The sequence below is a fragment of the Hippocampus guttulatus genome, chromosome 3, assembly GCF_054856545.1.
Source record: "Hippocampus guttulatus isolate MCC_2025c chromosome 3, RoL_Hgut_1.0, whole genome shotgun sequence".
Classification (NCBI taxonomy): domain Eukaryota; kingdom Metazoa; phylum Chordata; class Actinopteri; order Syngnathiformes; family Syngnathidae; genus Hippocampus; species Hippocampus guttulatus.
Genome location: NC_141263.1, coordinates 12,513,407 through 12,531,551, shown reverse-complemented (window position 1 = coordinate 12,531,551; position 18,145 = coordinate 12,513,407). Strand labels below are relative to the sequence as shown.

The window sequence follows — 18,145 nt, the reverse complement described above, 5'->3', positions numbered from 1 at the left end:
CAGATACAGCCAACATTGAAAGTTTTATATTCTGTCTTTTCCTCTCCGAGCTTCTGTCTGCCTTCATCTCTCTCTCTCTCTCTCTCTCTCTCTCTCTCTCTCTCTCTCTTCAACGTCTTTCCTCTCTTTCCATGAGGTTGGCAGCGAACCTCCATCAAAGGTCTTAACTGTGTTTCAAAGGCGGAACCCAGAGAGAGACAGCAGTCTTGAAAACCACACAGAGATGGCTCGCGTTCAGAATACTTGGAGCCCCTATTTTCCACTTATCACACAGAAAAGTTTGCAGTGTGATGCAAGTGTGCTAGTAAAGAGGCTCTCCTTGCTCTAAATCAGTTTACATATATATATATACACCGGTATATATAGATAGATCAGGGGTGTCAAACTCATTTCACATTGTGGGCCACATTCGGCCTCGGTAGATGTAAAGTGGGCCGGGTCATTAAAATTATACCATACTCTGCTATAAATAACCAAAATAATATGTCTTTCCTTTGTTTTGGTCTAAAGAAGCACAAGAACATGAGGAAAATGTTGAAATTTAATGAACAGATCTTTTACAAAACATTTCATGAAGCTCTTTAGATTTCTTCAGACAAATGTGCAATTTACCTCTATCATTCACATATGTATTGCGATGGATCCCATTGATTGTACAAAGGCACACAACTTTAAGTAATTGGTACTGAAAAATATAGTAATGAACTTTTAAGATTAAGTTAAGATAAACTTTATTTGTCCCGCAATGGGGAAATTACAGTCAGAATTCAGAAAGGAAAACACTGGGTAGGGAGAGGGAAAAAAACCCCACGCTCCAACTATCCTCTTCTGAGGATAATTTAAGAAACGAGATTTATAAAGAATTTTAAAACCATTTTCACGTGCATATAAAATCTAAATGTAATCCGTGCCTACACCTTACACACTAAGGAGAGTGCTATTAAATGTGTAAAGAATAAAGTATTCACATGTCCTTGATAGCGTCTGCTGTGTTGGGTCTGTCTCAGTGACAGACTGAGGCTGCTGTTGTCTTCTTCTCTGAACAAAACAATGTTGTATTTTACTCTGATCAAAACAGTGTGTCCCCCTAGCGGATACTCCACGAATTGCACCTTATTAAAATATTCATTCCGTGTCTTTTATGCTTTTTTCATTTATTCATTCATCTTCCGAACCGCTTTATCCTCACTAGGGTCGCGGGGGGAGCTGGAGCCCATCCCAGCTGCCTTCGGGCAGTAGGCGGGGGACACCCCGAATTGGTTGCCAGCCAATCGCAGGGCAGACAGAGACAAACAACCATGCACGCTCACACTCACACCTAGAACACAATTCAGAGTGTTCAATCAGCCTGCCACGCATGTTTTTAGAATGTGGGAGGAAACCGGAGGACCCGGAGAAAACCCACGCAGGCCCGGGGAGAACACGCAAACTCCACACAGGGAGGCCGGGGCTGGAATTGAACCCGGTACCCCTGCACTGTGAAGTCGACGTGCTAACCACTGGACTACCGGGCTGCCCTTTATGCTTTTTTTCTTACTTTTAAATTATCCTGCGGGCCTGATCAAACCTCCTTGCGGGCCGGTTCCGGCCCGCGGGCCGTATGTTTGACACCAGTGAGATAGATAGACACACAGCCTCCAAATTATGTTCCTGGCTGATATTTAACTCCTTGCAACCATGTGAGACAGTCCCATGAAACAATACTAGAAACCCAAAGGCTCCGTGGAATTTCCGTGGAATTGCCATCGTAGATTAAGTTAAACACGAGCATTATGAAGGCTTAGAAACCTGCATGAAAAACACCGATGTTGTTTTCCTTGGCGTTCACTCAGTTATACATCCTGGTTTTAGTGACATTACCACACAAGAGGGTGATTCAAGTGACCGGCCAAAGACTTAACAACTCTCCAGCCTATTTGGGAGTCTCAAGTATCATTTTATATTCCCACTACCGGCTTAGACTGTTGGGTGGTTAAATATTTTGAGGGATAATGAGTTTAATATCTTAACATTAGGTTGCGTCATTATGTATTTTTGATACAATATTTTGTTTGTACTTGTGTTTTGAACCAGAGATAAATAGCTGAGAAGTCCGTCCAAGTTTGATCCATTAAGTGTTGAAGTTAGCCTTTATATGCTGCGATAAATTGTGAAAGGTCTGGAAAATCGAGCTCATAAGAAACAGTGTCTCTTGATGAAGCCTTCCACTTTACTCCTTCAGACATAATGCACCCTTTAACTCCAGTCCGCCATCCTGAGACAAGGTAAGTCTTATGTTTTGTTAGTCCAATGGCGCAATCTGGGGAGAATCCAATTTCTCTTCTTCTGCCCAATCAGCAACCTACGTGTCATTTCCTGATCCCCCTGGCCATGTACAGACTGCATTTGTGTGAATGCAAAAAAAACAAAAATAAAACAAACCCCGCAACGAACAAAGTAATCGGATCTCACGAGCCAAAGAGATAGAGACCAAAGCTGGACTAAGTGCTGTATGTCCATGTACGTATTGTATCCACAGATACTGTATTAAAGCACGTCTGCTCCTGTAAGAACTGTTATCTGTGGTACATGGCCGTCAGTACAAATGGTCAATTCTTCCAGGGCATGTAGGGACAACAAAAACACTTGGCAGTCGGAAACGACAAAGTGAATATGTTCCCTAAATGATAGCAGTGACCCACTCTCTCCCTTTACAATCAGCGTCATGGCTGACTTTACTCTGCTTCTTCTCTGTGGGCTAGTTTTAGTTAAGGTCGGTGGTAACGGTGTTCCATTAATAGATGGCTGCTCTCAACGAAGGGGTGACCGTTCAGTCTCTTGAGGGTAAATAAGACACAAGAGTGAAGTCTGTTGGACAGATGTTTGCGATCAGATCTGTGCACAGGCCTGCCCCTGACCTTGAGTGGGAAGCACGTTATTGTCCCGGAAAAAGAGCGTAATTAGACGTTGCCATAAATTAGATGCTGTAGGGATGAACGTCGTCAGTTCTGATTAGCAGGTCAGTGCCACGGGGTGATAAGCAGTTCTTACCCTCTTAACCAGGAACAGTCCACCACCCAAGAACTAGAGAACAATAAATAGAGCACGGTGTGTTGGCCTAGCATTCACTGCTAAAAGACATCAATGTTACATTGTGGAGGTTTTGTTCGCATTAGCATTTGATGCATGTCTGTTTTTATTGTCCAGTAAGTCCAGTAAGGACGTAGCGGATTTTACCCATGTTAGGGCCAATGTGATACTGACGGCTGGGAAGTGGTGCCTTCTTGCCAAGGCTATTCTCCCGAAGCAAAAGACATCTGCCGAATGTACACCCCCCACCCCTTAGCCCTATTTGCAATTAATAGCTCTTTCTTCATATGGCCATGTCAGTTGTAGCTAAAAATAAGTAAATAAAATCAATCATGTTAGTGAGGGTCATGCTGCATCAGATGAGCAGCTCACTCGGGCTATCTGAGGACAAGGTGAAAAGTGGAGTGTATCTCTGAACCTTGCAGTTGTATTTTCTTTATTCCATTCGAAAATATATAATAAACATTTAGTAAATTGCCATTATGTCTCATAACCACCTTTGTATTTTATGGAGGGCAAAGTTGAAGACTATGCAGCTCACTTATTAAAAGAGGGGTGATTGTGAGAGTTTGTTTACGGTCTTTTTGAGTGCTCAGTCTTGTCAGCTGTTTTAGAAATTTCCAGCATTTCTCGTAAGTAAAGTCAGGAACTAAATCCAAGGTCCTCCTTCCCTCTCCGCATCGAGCGGAACCAATGCCGAGCGAGTCTGGATTTAAAGTGAGTGTGGCATGCACAAGGTCAGCCTGTTAGCCTCTGCTAATTAAAAACAAGCTGTCGGGTTGCAGCAGAGGTTAAATAGGATGTGCACTTTTCTTTGCTACCTCCGACATGAAACTATAATTACACTCTTTGCTGATGATGTCGGACAAAAGTAATGCTCCATAGATGTGGGTGATTAAAATATGAAATCTGATCTATTGGGTCAAATATCAAAATGATGAACGGCTCAATTCATACAAAGTTATATTTCCCTGTGTAGACATACAGTATGCCATGAAAAAGAGAAAGAACAACTTTCTGTGGAAAAACAGATGAGCCAGTTGTTTTGCTTCAAGAAAGGCAGTGGCTCAGTATGGCAATAACGTGTGTTGGAAAACACAGTGGCAGATATTTGTCAGACTTGCCGCTGCCAGCGATGAGGCGACGTTTCACATTGACTTTGTACGACTGCGTTCCGTTACACCGTGAAAGTAAAACACAAACGCATTGCCTGGAAGCCATAACAGTTGCTCATACCGATTAACTTCCATGACATTTGATAGACCGTGAGCATTATCCAGCGCTCGTAATTATACACTACCTCCTTGTGTGTGTGTGTGAATGTCTCATTCACCTCTGCCTGGCCTGGACGTTGAGCACTGGGCTGGATATGAGGGCATTAACTGTGCTTCAGTGCACCTCACCATTTAAAAGGCAGAACAGCGCCAGCCCAGTTTGCCACAAGGCTTGTACAGGCTCATTGCCCAGGGCAAGCAGGCAGGCTGACCCAGGCTAGGCCCAGATGTCAAGAGAGGAAGAAGCGTCCTGGTGCACTGTGCCGATGCTTTCCAGTATGGCTCAACATCTGTCTCATCTGCTGGCGCCCAACCTGCTCGTCTCCAACCCCCTTATCTTCCTTGCGTTCGCCATTTGTAGCTCTTCTTCCATCTACACCAGCGTTTTTGGCCCGCGGACTGGTTTAATTTCAAACAATATTTTCAGGGATCGGCCTTGAAGGTGTGGCAGATAAATACAACAAAATAATATAATATTTTCGAAACATAATAATAAACATGAATCATGACAAAAGGAACTTCGTATCCGGCCGCAACACTCTCTGGTCACAATGGTAACGTTTAAACCTGCCTTCAAAATAAGATACAAAGTGCATGAAAAATGCTGTCTAGTTTGACAGTAAACTTCAACTGGGAGTGGCAATAAACAGCAAGTTTGTGCTTGCAAGCCAAAGCACAGTATCAGCCGAACTACGTCTCGTATCTCAAAAAAGCCGTAAGTTGGGTCACTCATATTGCAAAGCACCACTGTCAGTCTTTCTCATTCCGTTTCTCTTCCAGTAGGAACGCAACCGCAACTCCTCTCTTGAAGTGGGGCGTATGCCGGGCTCTCTGGGGGTCGCGGCCCCAGAGCCACCCTTCCCATTCTGTGCTGCTCACAGCATTATCCGCTCTATCTGTCCATCTGTCCCTCTGTTCACCACAGCCTCCATCCAGCTGCTTACCTAGCCACCTTATTAGCCAGCCTTCCATACGCGGCTAGCATTGCTGCACTGCTCAGGGTTACCTTCAAAGACTGGCCTCCTCTGCTCATAAACAGGGAAACAGCTGCTTGCTACAGTATGTCGCTTCTCAGTGCCCTGCCCTCTTCTCTCCCCATTTCTCTTTCAAAGTCAAAAGTGCCTCACTTGTTAATGATGGAATCTGTTTCTTCACATCTGCACTACACAGGCATTTACATCCAAACAAAAGATCATGTGCATTTTTTTTTCTTCACTCCCACTTTCTTCCTGTTCGTCCCCAGACTGTGGTACACTGTTGCTTATCACACGAGTCATCGAAAGCAATGAGACCTCCTTCAGATGTACGGTATCTGTCTGTCGGGGATCAGGTCTGCTTGTGGCCGCTTTTCATCTCTTACATTTGGAGTTCATGTGTAAGGCCGATGCTAGTTTCCCAGCAGCCTGTTTGCAACACAAAAGCAACCTTGCTGTGCAGAACAGAGACACGATAAGGCAATTTGTGTCTGGAAGCAGCTGACTGATAAATAGATATGTTTTTATTGTGTGACATATATATTTTTTGAGAGTTGTTCCGATCTGATCACATATTAATTGGTTTGAACTAGGGCTGAATGATGTAATTGTGACATTTTTTTCTACAATGTTAGAATTGAGATTTAATAAGCGATGAGTTTCTCTTCACATGTATTTTCAAACAAACACAATCAATAAATCAATATCCATTAAAATGAATATCAGATTCATTATACATAAATGATTATGTCTGGGGTTTCTACTTGAATTAGAGTTGTTAACACTTTGACTTGCAATCTTTTACGCATTCACTACGACAACTTCACAAAATTCAACCAAACGGGCGTAGCAAAAACATAAGTCAGTCAGTCACAAACCAGGTTACAATGATGCAAACAATTCTGTGGCTTTATAGATTTAACTTTTCATGTTTTATGAAACAATGATAGGAAAACGGGGTATCTAGACACAATATCGATGAATAATATATGCATACAGAGTGAAAATAAGCCTACTAACAGACCAAATTGAAGCTTTTTCCCCCCAAATTGGCATCTTTGAGATTTGAAAATTGCCTTCGACTACAGTGTGATGTTGATTCAAATTTGATTAATCATTCAGCCCCAGAACCATTTGCACCACTGCTGCACTAGACTTAAAGCCTATTTAAAAACATATTGTTGGGATACTGTACTTTTATTCAACTGGAAAAACGGACAATTGTTGAGGTCTAGGATCGCTCCTCGGTGTGAGCAGGTACTCAAACTAAAAAAAAAAAAAGCAATTGTGATGCCCCTATTCCCTACTAATTATGGAGATTATTTCATAGTTCAAAGTAGAAGAGAACTGCATTGATTTATTATAGCCTTTGTATTCCCATGCCCTATGTAAGACACATCTTAATTAATGTCCCAAATAGATATGTCTTTTGTAGAATTAGGAAAATTCTCTTCTTGTTTCTTTACTCAACTGAATATAGTGGATGTCGGGACACATTGTAGCGCAATGGAAGCACAATTTCCTCTGTTAGGTGAAAGGTGTCACTTGCAATCAGGCAAGGACAGGCGGAGATGCAGCCATTGTTTGCTGCTGATCCCGGCCTCATCGGCGCACTGTGTGGGCACTAATGAAGAGGGGCACGTCGCGCTGGGATAGTTTATCCGCCCTCTCTCCTGTGAGTTGAGGACGCGAGCCAATCTGTCAGGAACACATTGAGTGAAATTGCCCTGTGGTACAGCCGTGTGTGCTGACAAGCCACTTGCAGACTGCCAGCCAGCCCCAGTGACGCTACCTCCCTGTATTGACAAGCAAATTACAGTCCGCGGCAGTCAAACACATCCGGCGACATTCATTTACATCCATCAGCTCCGAGGCTTTGTTACCTCGTTGAGTTTTCTTCTTCGCGAGGGCTGGATTCCACAATGTTGTGACAGAGGAGAATAGGAAGGACTTGCATGTGCAACATTATGAGTGACAGAGCACCCTGCCTCCCTAACTGGATCACATTTCCTCTGCAGCATTGTGGGAATTAATTCTTCCAATAAGATTGTTGCTGTTGTTGTTGTCTTTTTTTTTTAAATGGTTCATATATTGAATAATCTAACTGGAGTAAATTGGTGGCATGACATGAATGTTTGATGAGGGGTGGTGGAATTTTCAGCAACAAATTGTAAATGAGGAAGATTTTTACTTTGGGATGTTATAATTTACAGCCCAGTGCATTTTTTTTCCAATAAAAAGCACTCGCAATTAGACCAGTATTGCTGTAAGCAAAGAGACTTTCAAAATACAACCAAACTGAGTCACCAAATAGGGAATCATTTCACTTTCCTATCCAGTGGTGCCTTGAGATGTGACTTTAATTTGTGCCGCGACCATCTATTGAATTGTACATTATAAAGACGTGTATGTGACAGTAAGCCGTAATGTTAGTAATTTTTCACAGAAGATAAAGAATATGTGCCGGTCATTATTGGAATATTGTTCATCTAAATATGTTGCTGCACAAAATGTCTTCAAACATCTGATCGTTAGGTTTCCATTAGTTTGTCTCTGATTATACGTTAGTTTTAAGTTAGCAGGCCTGAAGGCTAACTTATGGGGTTAATTGAAGACATGTGTAATTCTTTTTGTTCTGTTTTTTTTATTTTTATTTTTTTATTTACCATAAACTTCGATTGGAAGAGGCAATAAACAGCGAGAAGCCTGTCACCAAACAGTACTCATATCTGAAACTTTAGATCTTGAGTCAAAACAGAAATTGCCCGAACGATGGCTTGTGAGTCAGGTCACTTGTATCTCAAGGCACCTCTGTACTCATTACAATATTGTACTAATTTTTCCTCCCACACAGAGCGTACTTCTGTGCTTTTCTTTTTGAAGAAATGATTGTGGCTGTTAAGGCAAGACACAAGTGCACGTTTTAATGGTAGTTATCCTCAAAAAGCCGCGACACTCACATGGTTTGTTGGTCTCAGCCACTTTGAAAAGGGCATGTTTAATATGCCTTGCTGTTTTAAGGGGAGTCTCAGTGCAGGGTAAATAGCAGAAAGCATGTGGAATACATGACAGGCTGACAGACTTCAATTAATGGGTAATGCGCGTCTTTTTTGTTTACTATGTTCGGTAAAGGTCAGCCAAGTCATGGTCTTGGAGGCACTGCTTTAGTCCATTCCCAAGGTTAGATACATAGTCACAATTAATGACTTGAGACCCGCCTCCCCTCTTCACCCTAACCTTCAAATATATGGCTGTCTCGTTTGACCTCAGACGACACTTTAAATAGACGAGAACATGTCTGTTTGAACCACCCATCCTTTCCAACGGGCCCGTGATACGCATGTTTAAAACCAAACCATTGCCATACATCCAAGACGCATATCCACTCGGACCCTTCAAACATAAGCAAAGCCCAGTGAAAACCTTTGATATTTCTGATAGCGCTTCTCCTGGGTACATGACACAGGGCTTTTCAGAGCCAGCTGCAAGCACTGTTAGAACTTGCCAAGGCTCGTTAACACTGACTGTGGTTGCCTGAGAAGGACAAATGACACATATATCACTGTGGAAAGAGACCTACCCCCACTGTCTTCAACTCTCTTGTTTAATCCTTACATGCTTCTCTCACACTGTTTAGCAACTTTACACATTTTTTTAGGATTGAAGCTGGATGCGCCGTGTCTATGCGCAAATGACTCAACGCTAGTACTGTATTGACAATAGAATGGATATTGTTTGCAATCTACCGATATATATGTCCATCCATCCATTTTCTAATCCGCTTATCCTCACAGGGGCTGCGGGCGTCCTGGAGCCTATCCCAGCGGTTGCGAGCCAATCGCAGGGCACACAGAGACGAACAACCATCCGCGCTCACGGTCACACCAAGGGACAATTTAGAGTCGTTCATTCGTCTGCCAGGCATGTTTTTGGAATATGAGAGTAAACCGGAGTACGCGGAGATAACCCGACACGGGGAGAACATGCAAACTCCACACACAATCTAAAAATCGTCTTTGATGCGTGAATGGTGGAAGATTCCCTTAATCCATTCCAGCCCGCACCAAAATTGCCGTGTCTTTCTAATGAGAAAAATGACACTCCAAAATATTATACTTTATGAAAACCGATGAATGACATATGTAAACACAATTAAAAAGAATTACCAGTTTGTCACATGTTTTCCTTCAGTACAATGCACATTGTTCTGCTCATTGTGGTGCGTGTGCCTTTGCCTACTAAGGGCAGTTTAATACAGATATACGGATATTCACAGAGAAAGAGGAGTCGTCACAAATCTTCAGTGGTCATATTAGTCATTCTTAGCAGATGATAAGGAATATATGACTGAGCACTGCTATATTGTCTGTCTACATTTGTTGCTGAACTGTCACATTCTATTGCGCCTGTTGTGTTTGCCATTAGCATTAAGCTATTGGACACAAGACAAAAGTATGCGGTTGTTATAAAAACACAAGATGCATTCTCTTTAGCGTATGCTTAGCTTGATAGTACATTTCAATTGAGGGTAACAATAAAGCTCAAAGACCTTTTTTTGCTCGCTCACTCGGCTGCTCAGATCTTGAAAACCCATAAGTCAGGTCGTACCTCAAGGTCCCCTTTTATGATTATGCAGTCTCTTCTGTTTGCAAATGTCAAAGTACATCGTCATAGGAATCCCAATCACTTGGGCACAAAGCTCATGCGGTGAGCAGTTCTGTTGATGGTTGTGTTTAGCATTGAATTTGAAGGAAAGAACCGAGATAATCATCTATATTAAACATTATGGCCTCAGGTTAGGCCCTGACCTAGGTTCAGTTTTTTTCCCCTCTCTGTGTGAGAAACATCCTGGAGCAGTCTATACGGTATGGAGCCTTTCCCTACATTTTTTTTTGCACACACAACATGATATGACTGCTCGCATTTTTGTTCATATCTTCTTTTGTTTCCCCCACACAGATAAGAAAAGCTGATAAAATAACTATGTCAGTGGGTTTACAAGATAAAAAGCAATAAGAAGGATTCTTTGCTCACACTGTCACTTGCCCTCTGATACATTTACTGGTGGGCCATTAAAGCAACCAAAGTGATTCTCATTCCCTCTGATAACTATTATCTTCATACCTCTTCTGTGTGGGAAGGCCAAAGAGGATAAAGCCTCTATAAAACGCAATGAATTACATATGTAATATGATGAGCATGTGTGTGCTGGGGCGGGCTCCAGGATTATTTAGTGCGCAGCTCATTACTTAGCGTACAGCTGCTTAGCCATCCTTTCTGCCCAAGGCTTGGCGGGTGTCTCGAGCATTCTTTGTCATAGAAATGTACATACCTGCAGCTGGAGGGGGCTGAGTCCTGATGCCGCCGCAGCTGCCATTGTGGAGGGAATGAACTGCACGGGGTAGTTATCACCTGTCAGGGAGAGACAACAATGTGTACAGGTTGAGACAATGAGCCGGCCCACAGCGTGCAGGCAAGTGCCAACACGGATCCCGGGTCCTGCAGTGAATTGACGCGACAATGTGGCACACTGGAGCAATCCCTCAGCTTCAAGCCCAAACATCTGCATTCACAAAAGGTTCAACTGGCTTGACTGGAGCAGGATTATTTAGGAACGTCACACAACATTCATGCTTTTCTGAGGAACTGTTCGAGGCTTGTGTGTGCTTGCAAGGTTCAGAAGAACAATTAAGGAGCTCTTGGATATTCAATTAGCAGTTATGCAATAGGCCCAGTGTACCCTCTCAGGTGGTCCGTACAGCTTAAGGCTTGGCAGGCTATTGTTCAGCACAATATCGTTTCTGACAGGGAGCAGAGTGAAAACGTGTGCGTGTGCGTGTGTGTGTGTGTGTGTGTGTGTGTGTGTGTGTGTGCACGTGTGCATTTGTATGAACCGGTTAGAACAAGAGTGCTGGCAAAATATGATTAATTAAAACAATGCTGCGCATTTTTATTCCACACATCACTCAGACCAGAAAGTGGTCATTTGACATCTGCAATGCTTACAATTGCCAGCAGCCCGTTGGCCAATGTCAGTCTTGAGCAAGCTGCTGCTGCATGACTGATATTAACTGCAGTTTATGGACTAAACATTGAGAGGTTAAATTTGATGGCCCAGAATTTTATACAGCAGATTTCAACAAGCCTTATATTACAATTTGACGATCTGATATTTCCATTCAAGATATTTAACTTAACTGTGGCTAGTCAAAATGACAGGGTTATCTTTCATCAGAATTGAGCTTACACCCTTAGAATTGCTGATTTTAACCTATTTTGGGTTAATTTAACCCATACTGGGTTATTTTTAAACCAGCACTTTTAGTCAAAACTGAATTGGAAATGTCTGCAACGTTATTTAGGTTGGCGCAAATCACTTTTGCTGTTAATGTGAATGGGGTTTCTCATTGACACACATCTACAACTCAGTTACCGATCCACAATTACGGTTATCTGCAACCGAATTGTCGCTGTCTGTAACTCCAGTTTCTACGTCTTTTTGACTTGTCCGAATTCCATCTCCAGATATCAATGTAATTTTGCCTCACTGAAACTTCATTTATGGTTTCTGTCAACGGGACATGTATGGCTCTTGAATTGAGGTGAATTAAAGACATCTTGAACGGGTCAAAGTGACATCATATCGCTCCTTCAATGACGATTTTGGCTGTGTAGAACGCACTGTTGGAAATGGTGTTTATGACTAAGCCAAACTGAATTGGAGATAGTTGCAACACAAATCCCAGCTATTAGATGTCGAAAGGGCCGCCGCACAAGCCAGTACGTTGACTTGGCCAGAACAACCTTACGAGATAGAGCAGCACATTTGTGAAGCATGCATCTGTGCTAGCGAGGAGGGGGATTCGGGGGAGTTGGCCTTCGCTCAGACCCCACTTCTTCTTGTCACTTCCCCTCACAAACATATGGAGCCATTAGGCCACAGACAAGGTAAATGTATGTACCTTCTCTTTCACTTTGCGCTCGCCCGCTTGCCTCACTTTGCAATCTCATACAGCACAGCACAATGTGATACGGGACACGGAAATTCAATCCCCATTTAGAAGCAAATAAAATCACACGGCAGTCGTGGTTGCAAATAGTGCCGGCTTGGATGTGCAGGCTTGCGCCGTGGTTATTTCTACACCTTCATTTGGATATCGCTTTCCCTCTTTTCTCTGTCTGCTGCCTGTGACGTAGATATTTGGGGAATAATAAATGGCTGGGTGTCTTTCGATGTCATGTGAAACCTAGCAAGAGTCGTGTCCTAAATGAGGGTTGGGGGGATGGGTGATGTGAGTCTTGGCTGTATTCAGCATATAGGCACTTGGCTTCAGCAAAATGGGCATCGTGCCAGGTCAGTGTCATTGATGAAAGCAGTATTATGTTATAAACCAGTTTTAACCATGAATTGTCCCCTGTTGACCTGGTCACTGCAACATATAATTCTTAGGAATGGAAATGTCACAGAGCGGCCTATTGGTGAGCACGTGTCTGATGTTGAGTGTTTGAATCTGGGCTCTGGTCTGATGGCAATCGGATTCAACATTTAAAAGCTAAGTTTGACTATTTTGAATGAACATTGCTGAAATCAACAAGTCTTTCTCACAAATCGTAATTACGTTTTCAAGAGGTGACATTTTCATTTGCAGTGCCTTTCATCTAATTGTGACTATTCTATTCAGAATAACAGAATTGAATCTATCTGCAACTTTTGCCAAGGACAAATGACATCACTTTTGCAATTCATGTGTATGGGATTTATTCTTACACGTATCTACAAATCACTCTATATTAGTTCCACAAATTATCCTCAAAATGAGGGTAGTTCGAGCGTGTTTTTTTTTCTCCCCCTCTTCCTCCCTTGTGGTTTCTTTCTGACTTCCGGGTTGAGTGAACGCTGGCGCGTTTTGGCTGCCGCTGCTCAACCCGTATTGTTTTGTGTTTTTTGTTATTGTAAAGTGTCCTTGGGTGTCTTGAAAGACGCAAATAAATAAAATGTATTATTATTATTATTATTACTAGTGAATTTAGGATTTCTGTAACTGAATTGTTGCTGTCTGTAACTCAAATCTGAGCTCTCAACAACAACATTTCATGATTCCAGTCATAGATATCTACAACATGCTTTCCCCTAATTAAAACATACTGTATATAAGATATTTGAAAAGGGACGTAGATATCTCAAAGGAAGAGGGAACCAACTTAACTCACTTTTTAATCTTTATACGAAAACTAACGCTGTGACCTCTTCTCAATGTTGTTTCAATGTTCCTTTTGTTTTATTTCTTCGCCCATGTATTGTGGGGGGAAAAGGAAACTGATTGTGGTGCCATCATCCAGTAACATGAGCGCCGTATGTAGGCCTGAATGCTTTGATATCTTGGTAAGCAGGGTAGATGGGGTGGAAAGTCCGACAGGATTTGTTTCAAAGATGAGCTGCTGCTTGAAAGGCTGAGCTTGTCTACCGTACAATAGCAGGCCATTGAGCACAGCCGGCGGATGGGGGTGATGACTTCCCACCATGGTGCCTGAGTGACTTTGTTGCCATGTGAGCACAACAGGGTTGGGGTCATAATCAGTGGTTCCCGGGAGCCGTCCCGTAATCATAACATCAGATTAGTGTGCTTTAGTCTTGGACGTAAATGCTAGGCCACTTCCGTCGAAGAAAAAGAACGTGGCAGCATCCTGCGTGCGCTGCAGGTGGGGGTGATAACATTGTCCTCCCTGGCTACATTGTGTATATTGTATTGCAGCGAGAGTGTGAAGAAATCAGAGATGTTTTGAAATAGCTCTCCTAAAGCAGTCATTTGCAGACTCCCCCAGCTATTTCTTCACCGACTCATGCATTATGCAGCAAGCATATACACGGCGACCTCTGACCATGATTCCCTAATAGCTTCTGTTATTTGAACTAAAACATTTTCGAAGTCAAACCTATTGCAAAAAGCGCAGTGGTAAAAGACTCGCCCCCTCAGGCACTTTGTTTAGGCTGTCATGGCTCCATAGTTCCAAAATAGCTGACATTTCATCCTGTGGTTTTATAGTTAATTCATTAACTGCACTTGCACACCTTTTTAATGTGCTGCTGCTGCTGCTGCTGCAAACCTGCTGACTTCCTTGGGTTTCCCTTTGCTGATTTCGGTCATCTTTCATGTTCGGCTTCACTTTTACAATTCGCAAGGGCTAGCTTTGTTCTGGCTATCACGTTTTTATCAAGACGACGCCGACTTGTATTGGGAGCAATATATTTATTGTTCACCGTAACATTCAATCTCATTTGTAATTAAAAGCATTGAGGTTGTAAGCAAAAAAAAAGGCACTTATAATGAGTAACATGCATATTTGATTTCCAAGTTATGAGATTTTAGTGGTTGTTTTCCCCTTTTGAGTTCTGAAGGAAATTAACCTTTTCAATCATTATATTTCTCAAACCTTTCTCTTACATTGTATTGGTGTATAAATGTCACACAACAGTAACGTGGTTATTATTTTGCTCTCATCGGAAAACCCATCAGGCACAACTGGCTGACTCTGTCTCAGTGACAATTCTGTTATTTTACGTAGACGACGTATCTAAATCCCATGCAAATTTGTTTGTTACATATTCAAAGGTAGTGTTAAGATCTCAGAAGAAAGGATGTGAGACTGTACATGTGTGGAGAGATCACAGGAGGGGATGAAAGACTTAAGTTGCAAAGCATACCTGGCTTATAAGACATTCCCGGAGGGAAGAGAAAACCTTGCTGGGCGGCGGCGGCTGCTGCCAGAGTGCGTTGGTCGTGTGGAAAAATGGGGATCATGAGCGGAGGCATGTGACCCTGGACCTGCTGAACAGATAGAGAGCGAAGATCAGAGAGAGGCCTAAGCGAAGGCATGGTACACAGAAACACAGATTACGCTCAGTGTGGGGAGGGGAGGGGGGTCCAGATCACAGGTCTCCCTAACGCGTGTTGACAGGGGGCTCTATGGCAATGGCGGACCCTCGTGTCCTCACACAAAACCTGGCAGATCTACGCCCGCTCAATCTGCAGACCACTGTTTCACTTCAAGACATCAAAGACCGCACTTATTGTTCCAGCGCCAGCGAGCGGAAGTCACAGCAGGACTGAGAGAGTCTTTATGACTTCTGCAGAGAAGTACTGCGAATGTTGTGCAAAGCCTGCGCGAACTCCGTGACTGTTACAACAGAGATTCGTCAGTAGGAGGATTGTACACACCTCACACATGAAATCATCCCTGTTGATGGAAAGAAAAAAGACAGACATTGGACAGTACAGCGGCGCTTTGAGAGATGAAATTAATTTGTTCTGTGACCAAGCTCATAACTTAAAACACGCATAGCTTTTCCAACTGAAATGAATGGAAATGCCATGATGCTATTCCAGCCCTCACCACCTCCCCTCCCTCAAAAACCCAAACAATCTGAAAACTGAATTTTAATGAGGAAAACTCACACTCAAAAAAACAGAGCAATAAGAGAATTCAATAGAACTTTGAAAGAAAATGAAACTGTTTTTGTCACACAACATCATTTGAATGGCCATTGTGCTTCTCTGCCTGGGAGATTTCCTGTTCATTGAGATATTCCTTTCAGCTCAACACTCCATCACGAATGTTGCTAAGTCATTCTTCGTAGAGAATACAGAATGCAAACTGCTTGTACTTGGGGTGTAACAACAAACAATATGAACCGGAAAATCGGTTTTGATTTTACATATGTTAATGCATCGTATCGAGCCAAATCAATTCGTTCCACTTTATAATGCACTATCCTTAAATTGTACCACACTCCATGTATTATTTCTCTATATCCACCCATTCATACATATTTTGGCGTGTGTAAACCATTGCAAACCTTTTCTAATTGAATTATAATGTGTGCTGTAAAGAGTTCTTGACTGACGGGGCTGAAATAGTGGTGATGAATTGTAGTTTAGCAACGAAGGAAACGTGTTAAAAATAATTGAGGCGCACTGACGGACTGAGGCACTGTGCCAGCCTGAAATCATGATGGCTGACGATGACGGACTTTGTGTTTGTGTTTAAATACATATCTTAAAGTGTTACAGCACCACAAAATAGGTGTTATTTTGTATTTGCATTAACAGAGTACGGTAGACTGAAAGTTTAAGCCACATATTCTTTTAGGTAGAAGGTGTAATTCTCTTCTTCAACTGAGAGTGGCAATAAACAGGCTGCCAATCTGCCGCTTGTTGCAAAGTGAGTTGGGTCAGTGCCACCACACAGCACAAATATCCCAACTCTGCGCTCATAAGTCAAATGAATGAAGGCTCCTATCTCGAAAAAACTGAATTTGACTCCCTCATAGCTCAAGGTATAGTCTTTTTTTTTCCCTGCAACAACATGAGACTGTCACTTTTGCGTATTTTTTGCAGTCTCACATTAAACCTTCATCAGCCAGTCATCTGCTGACTTCCCTATCCTAAAGGGAATATCAACACAAACTCCCCACTTGTGTCAAGGGTGGGTGAGCAGCTTATGTCTCCGAAGTGCTGCGTGTGTGGGGGGTTGCACACACGCAGCAAGGTCCAATCTTACTGTCACTCCCCGCTTCATGAGGATCTTTGACGGCGAGCAGGCCAGCTACCATGGGCCTGAGACGGTTTATCTAACAGCGGGCCCGGCCACCTCAGGGGAACCTGCCTGGGAAATGGGTTAATAAAGGTCATCCCCTAAAATAAACACTTTACAGAATGGTTCACCATTCAACCCTCTTTAAAATCAAGCAAGCTGCAACAAAACGAGGACTGGGTGCAATTACTACGCCTGCACTGAGGCATGAAATCAACATGGTAAGAGCCCCACTTGTTCAGCTTGTGGACACCTAACAGAGTAATGCGCCTACTTTCTGTCACACTCAGAGCATCCCCCCCAAAAAAACTCGTTGATAAAACCAGAGGTGTCGAGGTACCACGAAAAAAAAAAAAAAAAGAAAGGAAAAACAGAAAGTCTAGGCAGTCTATGAGTGAATTACTGTATAGAAATGTACTGTACCTAAAAGCAATTCTGTAAAACCGTGTTTCTACCGAGTAAAAACAAATGGTCAGGGAGACGGTGACAAATAATAACTTTATAGGGATTTTCTGTTCTGTGTTTCCAAGCTGAAAGTTTGAGCAATGGATCTTGGCTTCACTTGCATGGAACATATGGAAAAACACAATAATTAATGTCATAGCAGAACATGAGTCAGGCAAGGGTACACAGCTTTTCTGTGTCGGAATGTTTGGACAGTAAAACCAGATGGGCTCTGCTACTGAAAATGTGTATTCGGATGCGTGTGCTGACGTAGTACTGCATATGCTTATAGAAATTAATATTGGTTTCAATTTGCTGTCAGATATTTTACTCACGATTAAATTCAGATCTTTGTATTTCTATCCATTTGTACCCAAGCTTCAAATGAAATAAAATATGATAGTGAAAAACTTACAGTTCAGACACTATCACACCTGTGATTTATCCTATTCCAAATATAATCACATGCACAAATGAAACTTACTCAGATTTTTAAATTTCTGTAATGCTTTGTTTAACCCATACAACTTAAGTTCAAATAGAAACTTTAATCGGGATAACCAGACATCAGCCCCCCCTCTCACCCCACCCTCCACCTCCACCCTGACTCCCACACCCCAGGCGACATGAACTCTAACGGATATAATTTTTATCAGCTTTTATTACCTTTACCATTTAAAAATATGGCACAAAATATACTGGATTTATCCAGCTAAAACTGCGAGTATAAATATACAATGGCTGAGAAATAAATGCATTGAGTTTGAATGGATGTGATTTACAGTAATGAGC

The 18,145-nt window shown here is 42.4% G+C and overlaps 1 protein-coding gene across 2 annotated transcripts in view; it reads right to left on the bottom strand.

Annotated features, from left to right (window-relative positions):
• Positions 1–18,145, bottom strand: part of sox6 (SRY-box transcription factor 6) — a 149,916-nt gene that overhangs the window by 36,332 nt on the left and 95,439 nt on the right. Inside the window, exons 9-10 of one of the 2 annotated variants that reach the window (XM_086106839.1) lie at positions 15,021–15,144; positions 10,650–10,729 (exon numbers count right to left, since the gene is read on the bottom strand). In XM_086106839.1, the coding sequence (XP_085962965.1) occupies positions 10,650–10,729; positions 15,021–15,144 (204 nt within the window). The remainder of the gene's footprint in view (positions 1–10,649; positions 10,730–15,020; positions 15,145–18,145) is intronic. The other variant, XM_086106840.1, reaches the window with a different exon arrangement.